The sequence below is a fragment of the Neopsephotus bourkii genome, unplaced genomic scaffold (assembly GCF_033783945.1).
Source record: "Neopsephotus bourkii isolate Nb327-2 ecotype Australia unplaced genomic scaffold, CSIRO-AGI_Nbou_v1 NB_614, whole genome shotgun sequence".
Lineage (NCBI taxonomy): Eukaryota > Metazoa > Chordata > Aves > Psittaciformes > Psittacidae > Neopsephotus > Neopsephotus bourkii.
Window position 1 is genome coordinate 171648 of NW_026901114.1, and position 9280 is coordinate 180927.

Sequence of the window (9280 nt, forward strand, 5' to 3'; positions counted from 1 at the left end):
TTCCTTGGTCTCTCACCCAGGGGCATTGCTCCAACCCTTCTCCATCCCAGTGGCTTTCTGCTGGCCTCTTTCTTTGGTCTCTTACCCTAAAGCATTTCTCCAATCCCATCCATCCCAGTGGAACTCACCAGAGCAGACATCTTCCAGGTTTCTGTGAAGGCCTCACTCACCCATACCCTTGATTCCTGTGTGAAAATCCCACCATATCCCTTGTGCCCTTTTCCCTCTGATTCAGACCCAAAGACTTCCCATGGATGCCTCCACATTGCTCCTGAACCCACAGCTTCTTGTGCTTTGCCCTGTCATTAACGAAGTCACAGGCCCCTCACAAGTGGGGCTTTGCTCCTTCCCTTCACCCAACAGTGAGGAGGATTCCGAGATGAGCAACAACTTGGGTGTGAGAGCCACTGGAAATCCACCTTGCCCTGGTGGCCAGCTGAGAGCAGCAGCCTCCACATGCCTGTTTCCCTCATATATTTTGCATTTGCTTCCAATGAATCTCTTAACTAAGAATCCTGATTTAAATTTCACCAGATTCATGTTCTTTGACCTCCAGTTAGCAACAAAAAGAACCCAACAGCTTAGCTGGGTTAGGATGGCTGTAGAAAACACCTTTGCTTGCCCAGTAGAGCACCTCAGCCTGTGCAGTCTGGGGACATCTGTAAACCAGAAGCACTCACCAGGAATCTTTTCACTTTTATTAAAAAAGAAAAGAAGTTTTTATTTCCTTTTAAGGAAAGAATGTCTATCCTTTCCCTTCATTTTATAGTTTAATGGTTAAACAAGAGTGTAGTCGCATGTGGCACTATGGTAGAGGTACCAGATGGTACATCTGTGGTAGAGGTACCAGTGACCTGCATAGGTTGGTGGGGAGGTGGAGGGATGTGGCACTTGTCATTACCCCCTTCTGTACCCAGAGGAGAGTCCAACCACATGGAGTTTCTGTTGTTGGTTTGTTTTAGGTATAGGTCATGTGAGAGCTGAGCTGGGATGGAGCATGGCTCACACACCACGGGGGAAGTCAATGGCTCATTCTATCAGCCCTCAGCTTTCTTCATGACGGGCATCCCAGGCCTGGAAGCCTTTCACCACTGGATCTCCATCCCTTTCTGTGCACTGTACCTTATTGCACTCTCGGGAAACTGCATGATCCTATTCATCATAAAGAAGACCCAAAGTCTTCACGAACCCATGTACTACTTCCTCTCCATGCTGGCAGTCACAGACCTAGGCTTGGTTTTCTGTACCCTGCCCACTACCCTGGGCATTTTCTGGTTTAATGTGCAAAGGATTGGGTTTGATGCTTGCCTCACTCAGACGTACTTCATCCACACACTGTCCTTCATTGAATCCTCTGTGCTCCTCGCAATGGCATTTGACCGCTTCATTGCCATCTCCCACCCTTTGAGACATCCATCCATCCTGACCAAGACGACTGTCATCAAAATAGGTCTGGCAATTCTAGTGAGAGGTATGGTCTCCCTTCTTCCCATCCCCTTCTTGCTCAAGAGACTGACCTACTGTGGGAAGACTGAGCTTTCTCACTCTTTCTGTTTCCACTCTGATATCATGAACCTCGCATGTGCAGATATAAAAGTCAATGTCTTCTACGGTATGATTATTCTCTTATCAACAGTGGGGATGGACTTCATCTTCATCGTGCTGTCCTACATCCTGATCATTAAGACTGTGATCAGCCTTGCAACCAAGGAGGAGTGTCTCAAGGCTCTGAATACATGTGTCTCCCACATCTGTGCTGTTCTAGTGTTCTTCATCCCAATGATCACACTGTCCATGATCCATCGCTTTGGAAAGAACATTCCTCCTCTGGTTAACACTTTGGTGGCCTACACCTACCTTATAATTCCTCCTGCTCTCAACCCCATTATCTACAGCATAAAATCCAGCCACATCCGTGAGGCTTTGATCAGGGCACTGTGGAAAAAGAGTGAATCTGGCTGGTAGCTCCTGGACCAGTTCTGCCACAAAGCACTAGTGGACTGGTTTCTTGGCCAGAAGCAGTAGACTGGTTTCTTGGTGCTCCATTCACACAGATCACCCCAGATGTAAGAACTGCAGATCCACTCGGATGCTATCCCTCAACCTAGAGCTGTGATCTTCCATGTTTTGTCCCAGCAGGATGTCCTTCCAGCAGCCCTCAAACTCCTCAGGAATGAAGGCCAGTGATGTAGACAGAGGGAGGCAATTAAAGGAAAATGGGCTGCATGGCTTTCTTCTTACAAGTCAGAGAATCACAGGATCAACTCAGTTGGAAAACACCTGTGACATCAAGTCTGATCAATGGACCTTTCAGGTCATTGTCATGCAATGGGGTGGATAAAGGACATGCGATGTATGTTGTGCAAGCTCTAGTAACCAGATAACAGCTTCACTCAGACTCCCGTGCATGGGGTCATCGTTCCCTCACTGCATGCTACAGCATAGGCATAGCTAACCCAGGCAGCAAGCTCAACAGGGCCGGGAGTTTGGAGCCACTTTGAATATCCCAGTCATTGTCCAACTGGAAGCACCCCACAAGAGGGAGCCCAGCTCCAGAAGCATGGAGAATTTTCAGAGGTTTATGTCCTGCTAAGTTGGCCAACAGCACTCTCAGTCCTTCTAAAGAAAAGCTCAGCCTTTATCTTTACCTGTGTTTTTGAAGTTTGATACCATCACAGGGATGGAAACCTGCTGCTTTTGCATCTCTTTTTGATGTCGTCAACTCCTACCATGTTGCCAGACCTCAAGTTCCAGCCATTGTTTTGCACTGAATGTAATGTGTGTGTGCAACATCTTCAATAAAACACATCTATTCATTGTGAAAAGGCAAAAGACCTGGTTAAGCCATTTTGGTTGCTGTTTATATGACACAGAGATACCAGGTTGGAGTTGCTTAAAATCTTCAGTATTTGCTGTAGGTGAGCGAAGGATCGTATGGAGTGTGTGTGAAGCGTGTATGAAGCATTGTATGAAGTATTGCATGAAGCAGGTCTGCATCAGGATGGTGCTTGGGGGTCTGGTGAGGTGAAAAAAGCATAATAGGAATGGCTAAACCTCCTGGCATTAAGGACCACTACAGCCTTCCAACTGAGATCCACCAGGCACCCACTGAGCCCTTCAGAGGGATGGGAGGAGACCTCCAGGGGTGGGAGGTCCCAACGTCCTATTGCTCTGCCATAGCATGCAGAAAGGTTTCATGATCCCTCTGCCTTCCTCCCTCCCACAGACAGAATAAAATGGCCCCAAATCTTTCATGCCTCCAAATGATCTTAGTCCATATTCTGGCCAGTCTTGATCATGGTGGAGAATAAGAGGAAATGGTCCATGTTCACCTTGGATGGGTGAAGCAGCAAAAGGTTTTGGACAGGATTGCACAGCAGAACTGGCCTGTTTCTGCCTGCTGCTCAGCTCTTCACACTAACCCAGGGTTGGTCTTTCTGTTCTGGTCTACACAAGCCAGCACGTGGAATAGAGAGAAGAATAATGAGGGAGCATCTCCATTAAGAAAAAGGAAAGGGAGAAGGGACCATTCCCAAGGGGATGATTCCCAGGACACTGTTGGTTTTGTGTGAGTTATTTTGCTGAGGATCCCAGTGGGCCCTTGCATGGGGTGAAATACTCATCAGCACATCCCCAGATCCTCTGCCTGAGCCTCGGCACAGCAGGTCTTGGGGTGGAGGTGCCTTTGCATCGAGATAGCTCCCAATGGGAGCGCACTTGGTTCCTGCCAGAGGGAAGATCAGCACCAGGGAGCAAGCAGAGTTCTCAGCAGAAAGCCTGGAGAAGAGCTCTGCTGGAGCAATGCTTGCCTTGAGGACCCTCACCCAGCACTGCTCCCATTCTGAAACCTGCCAGGGAATGCTCAGCCATTCCCTGAACCAGCCGAAGGCCAAGGAGCCTCTGCCGCAGGAAGCAGAGGTCTGGGGAGGATCCGTGTAGGAGATCCAGCAGCACACGTGTGAGCAGAGCTGGAGACCACGGTGGGGTGAGGGCTGCAGATGTGGGGCATCTCCATCCGCCACTTCAGCAGAGCTGCGTCTGCCGCCCCGTGTGCTTCCCAGCCTGTGGGTACCAAGCAGGCGGCCGAGGCTTGGGAACCCCTACATAAGGTACTGTCTTTTAGAAGCACATGTTCAAAAGCCTGTGTGGCCTCCTCGGGGAGCTGTGGTTTAACATCTGTGTGAGGGAAGAGAGGTGAAACACTTCAAGCTGTTAATTCCTATTCTGTGATGCCCTGAGGTCTCCTCTTTGTGCCCTGGGATCACTGACACTACTGCCAATAGGTTTATTTCCTGTGAGGCACAGGAAGAGCAGTGTGAGGCATATCAGAGGCATAGCAGAGAGGAGAGGAGAGGAGAGAAAGATGGAGAGAGGAGAGAAAAAGGGAAAGAGGAGAAGAAAGGGGAATGGGAGATGGAGGGAAGGGGAGAGGGGGAGAGGAGGAAGAGAAGAGGAAGAAAGAGAAGGAGAAGGAGAAGGAGAAGAAGGAAAAACAAGGAGAAGGAGGAGGAGGAGGAGGAGGAGGAGGAGGAAGACCACTCCTGCCACCTCCATTTGGTTCGCACTGCCAGCTCCTCATATCCCAATCTTTTCCCGAGCCCTGCCCTAGGAAACTCTCCTGTTGCCCTCCTGCATGCAGAGCGATGCTGCAGACCCTGCTGTGCACTGTGTCTGTGTCCACACTATAATTAAAAGAGGGATAAGGATAATTCTGTCCTGGAGACCCCTGATGCTTCCTGGCCCGCTCCACAGCTCTTCCTCTTGCCTTCCTAAGAACGAGGGCTTTACTTCACACCCTGTGGATGCTATTCCCTGCCCAGTGCTGCACACTCCTTCACTCCTGGGGCACGGCAAGCTGGAAGCAGCCTGGGATGTCAAGGAATGGGTTAATGGTGCAGATGGCGGTGGGATGATGCTCCAGCCACGTCCTGCTCGCTTAAGTGCAGGCATCCCTTGTATGGATCCCAGTACAGCAAGTGCCTGCCCAGAGTGAGAGACGTGGCCAGGGCTGGGCAGCACAGCTCTGAGCAGGTTCAGCTTTTCTGCTTACACGGGAAGACAAACAGCCAGGAAATAAAATCCCCCAAACTACTCATTTGATCGAACCATCGATTAAGATGAGTTCAATTTTGGTTGGAAAATGCTTTGAATTTGAGTGATTCCTTCTGGTTTTCATTTTTCTCTTTTCCCTCTGAAGCAACAGTTTGGCTTGGTTTATACTTTTATGTCTGGGGAGGTGATATAGAGAAATGGCTGCATATTCAAATGGTTCCTTTTGAGGGGTGCATACATCCCTCCCTCACTGCCTCACTGCAGTGGAGAGATGGACTCAGATGGTGCAGACAGCCCCATTGCCTGCTCCATCCTGGGAAGTTGGTCTTAGGCCTATTTTGGCTCCCTGGGACAGTCTGGCCACTGTTGATGAGCATTTACTGGGATCAGCTGCTGTGGCTGCTGCTCGTGGTCCTCCAGCTTGGATGGGTTTGCTGTCTGAATGTGTTCGCCTCTCTTTAAATGCAGTTACTGGGGTTTGTAAAGACACGGATCCAGTTTTCATCTCTACAGCAGGAAAGGTCCTTACAGAACCTGCCCTTCACCCCTCTCTTCATTGGCAACCCAGACTCATCAGTCACTTCTGCATTTATTGGTGCCAAAAGACTGAAGATGAACTGAAACATCCAGGGATTATCGACCTCGAGCGCCTGCCTTTCACAGCCACATCCCCTCAGATGCTTTACAATGACCCTCATGCTGTAACCACACCTGAGGGGCTGCAGGAGCTTGGCTCAGATGCTTGCTGGCAATCACTGCAGGGCTTTGCTCATTCAGCTTCCACCTTGATGGAAGTGGTTTGCTGGAGATTTCATCACTCGAACAGCTTTTAGATGACTTGTCAGTAACAGCTCACTTGCACTGCATGTGAATGGTGTATTAAAATCTAAAGCATAACTTATGTGTTATAGGTCAGGATGGAAACCCCCACACCAGGGAAATAAATCTGGATTGCTATTTCAGGAGAAGGGTTTCGCCACGGATGTGCAGTGAGAAAGATTAATATAGTTTTCACAGATGAATGTTACTTTAAAACACTCGGATTAACAGCCTGCAGAGCTTGCCATAAACCAGCCTGCATCCCTGTTTTACATGGATAGGGAGGAAATCATCGGAAAGCTCAGTCATGTTGCAGACAGCAGTTATGTGCTTAGAATCATAGAAAGGTTTGGGATGAAGGGAGCTTAAATCTCCTCCATTCCCAACCCCTGCCCCGGGCAGGGACCCCTTCCACTGGAGCAGCTTGCTCCAAGCCCCTGTGTCCAACCTGGCCTTGAGCACTGCCAGGGATGGGGCAGCCACAGCTTCTCTGGGCACCCTGTGCCAGCACCTCAGCACCCTCACAGGGAAGAGCTTCTGCCTAAGAGCTCAGCTCAGCCTCCCCTGTTTCAGTCTAAACGTCCCTGTTTAAGCTCTCCCAAGCCAGGCTGGGCTGGCGCTGCCGTCGCATCAGCCTTTGACATTCCACCTCAGCGCTTTCAAATCCCAGTATTGAAACAAACCTGACCCCTGAGAGCCGAAAAGGACCTGGAGCAGAGGCTCCATCTCCCTGCCCGTTCTCCTCAGTGCAGGGCACTCCTGGAAGGCTTACAGGCACACAGTGAGGTGAATAACCAGATTTCACTCTCTTCTCCACTGATATTCCATCTGTTTTCAGGCCGAAAGGATGCAAATCCCATTTGTGTGTGCAGACAAACGAACACGCGTTGTCTCCCTGCAGCACTCGGGAGTGCTGGACCGTGGGAGGCAGCTCAGCCAGTTCCAACAGGGCAGCGAGGCACATATGGGAAAGGCGAAGAACTGAAGCTTAACAGGATCCACCAGAAATCTGTTGGCTTTTCTTCATTTTGCCCTTTATAAGTAAAAGAAAACTAGTTCAGCTCTTGGGTTTATCCCCTAAAAGTAGATTTTAGTGTTCTGCATTTAAGAGAATCCAAGCAATTCTTGTTCAGATTCACATGCCAGCATTTTGTGGCTCCTTGTGTTATTGTATGCAGCCATAATGGGCTAAAGGAATACAAAGGGAGTGCTCTGCATTGTGGTAATGCAAAGATTCCATTGGATTTTACAGGCACGGCCCTGTGGGATTCCCAGTCATGGGAAAGGGCTCCTAAAGCTGCCGTTTCTCTTTCCCTTGCAGCAGGGGATGTGCCATGGCATAGCATGACTGCTCTTCCCTTCACATGCCATGCCCTTCCTCAACAGCTCTGACCTCAGCCCATCCTCCTTCATCTTGGCCAGCATCCCGGGGCTGGAGGCTGCCCATTTCTGGATGTCCATCCTTCTGTGCTCCATGTACATCCTGGCGGTCACTGGGAACTGCGTCGTGATGCTCATTGTGAAGATGGAGCCCAGCCTGCATGCGCCCATGTACTTCTTCCTCTGCATGCTGGCTGCCATCGACCTGGCCTTGTCCACGTCCACAGTGCCACGCATCCTCTGCTTCTACTGGTTCGACACCAGGGAGATCAGCTTCAGCGCTTGCCTTGTCCAGATGTTCCTCATCCACACCCTCTCGGCCATCGAGTCCACTGTGCTGCTGGCCATGGCCGTGGACCGGTACGTGGCCATCTGCCACCCGCTGAGACACGCTGCCATCCTCACCACCACCACGACAGCCAAGGTAGGGCTGGTAGCCATGGCCAGGGGAGTCCTCTTCTTCCTGCCGCTGCCTTTGCTGCTCCTGCCCCTGCCTTTCTGCAGCTCTCGGATGCTGTCACACTCCTTCTGCCTGCACCAGGATGTGATGAACCTGGCCTGCGCCAACACCACCCCCAATGTGGTGTACGGCCTCACCGCCATCCTGCTGGTCATGGGGCTGGACGCCGTCCTCATCTGCCTCTCCTACGTCCTCATCCTCAAGGCTGTCTTGCGGCTGGCATCATGGAAGGAGAGGGTCAAGATGTTCAGCACCTGCGTTGCCCACATCTGCGTGGTCCTGGCCTTCTACGTGCCCCTCATTGGGCTGTCCGTGGTGCACAGGTTTGGGAAGGACCTGGCTCCGCTCGTCCACATCATCATGGGGAATGTCTACATCCTGGCGCCTGCTGTGCTCAACCCCATCATCTATGGGGTGAGGACCAAACAGATACAGAGGAGGATCCTGAGTTTAATTCATATCTATGACAGAGCTGCCCAGTGACCTGTGCTCTGCTGCTGCCTCCTGTACCCTCATACTAGACAATCTTGTTTTACACTTGGAGTCCATGCAGGACTGTTCTCTCTTTGTATGGCACACAGCACATGGGAGGAGACTGAGGGGCTGCCACAGAGCAAAAAGCAAACAGCAATTGTAAACTCCTGCCAAGAGTCTTTACACTCACCAAGCTTGGCAAGAATCATGGAATAGTTTGTGTTGGAAGGGATGTTAGAGCTCATCCAGCTCCAACCCGCTGCCATGGGCAGGGACACCTTCCAACTAAACCAGGTTGCTCCAAGCCCTGTCCAGCTTGGCCTTGACCTGCCAGGGATGGAATCTACTACAATGACCTAAACCCAACCCTGATCCAGCGGGTAACACAATGGGAAGGAAACGGGGCTCAGCAAACTAATAAGGATGTCTTGACTTTTTGCTTCTTTGCTCCCGTATCACCCATAACAATGGCAGAACTGAGTGAATGCTACAGTGGGGTTTGACTGGTTTTTGAGTGATAATTCATGGGTTTTGCATGATAATTCATGGGTTTTGCATGATAATTCATGGTTTCCATTTGTGGCACATTCACTTTATGGAGGAGCTGATAGAGAAGGAGCAAAGAGGGAAGTATCAGCACTGATGACACCATGCACCTGGAAGTGTGCTTGAAGGTCTAAGATTTGAAGTGATTTGGTGTTAGGCCAGCTTGTGCAGGGTTTTACCCAGTTGTGTTCTAAAGGCCTTCAAGGATGGAAGCAGCACAACCCCTCTGGGCATCCTTCCTTTGCACTGGAAGTGCTTCGGCTCTCCCTGTACTTGCTGGAGTAATAAAAGCAAGTTTAGCTGTGAATAAGGGGAAATACATGGCATGAACAGCGAGTTGCACCAGGGAAAACAGGAGATGGGTCTAAGGGCTTCACTCAGGGGCTCTTGCACCTTGTCCATAGGTGAGCTAAAAGAGGCGTCTTACCAAAGGCAGGGGCTGTCTTGGCTCAGGGCCTCCAAATGACAACAATAAATGGTGGGTTTGTGCGGTCTCTTCCAGTTGCCGACTGACACTGGGTGCAACTGGAATCCTCTCTGCAGTCTGTG

At 50.5% G+C, this 9280-nt stretch overlaps 2 protein-coding genes across 2 annotated transcripts; both read left to right on the forward strand.

The window, feature by feature from the left end:
- The first annotated feature begins 858 nt into the window (after nucleotides 1-858).
- On the forward strand, nucleotides 859-2198 carry LOC133211472 (olfactory receptor 51G2-like). Its single transcript, XM_061351869.1, has one exon. The coding sequence runs from the start codon at nucleotides 991-993 to the stop codon at nucleotides 1963-1965; it is 975 nt and encodes a 324-aa protein (XP_061207853.1). The 5' UTR covers nucleotides 859-990; the 3' UTR covers nucleotides 1966-2198.
- A 4758-nt stretch (nucleotides 2199-6956) lies between these two features.
- On the forward strand, nucleotides 6957-8330 carry LOC133211473 (olfactory receptor 51E2-like). Its single transcript, XM_061351870.1, has one exon. The coding sequence runs from the start codon at nucleotides 7241-7243 to the stop codon at nucleotides 8192-8194; it is 954 nt and encodes a 317-aa protein (XP_061207854.1). The 5' UTR covers nucleotides 6957-7240; the 3' UTR covers nucleotides 8195-8330.
- Nucleotides 8331-9280: the final 950 nt, after the last annotated feature.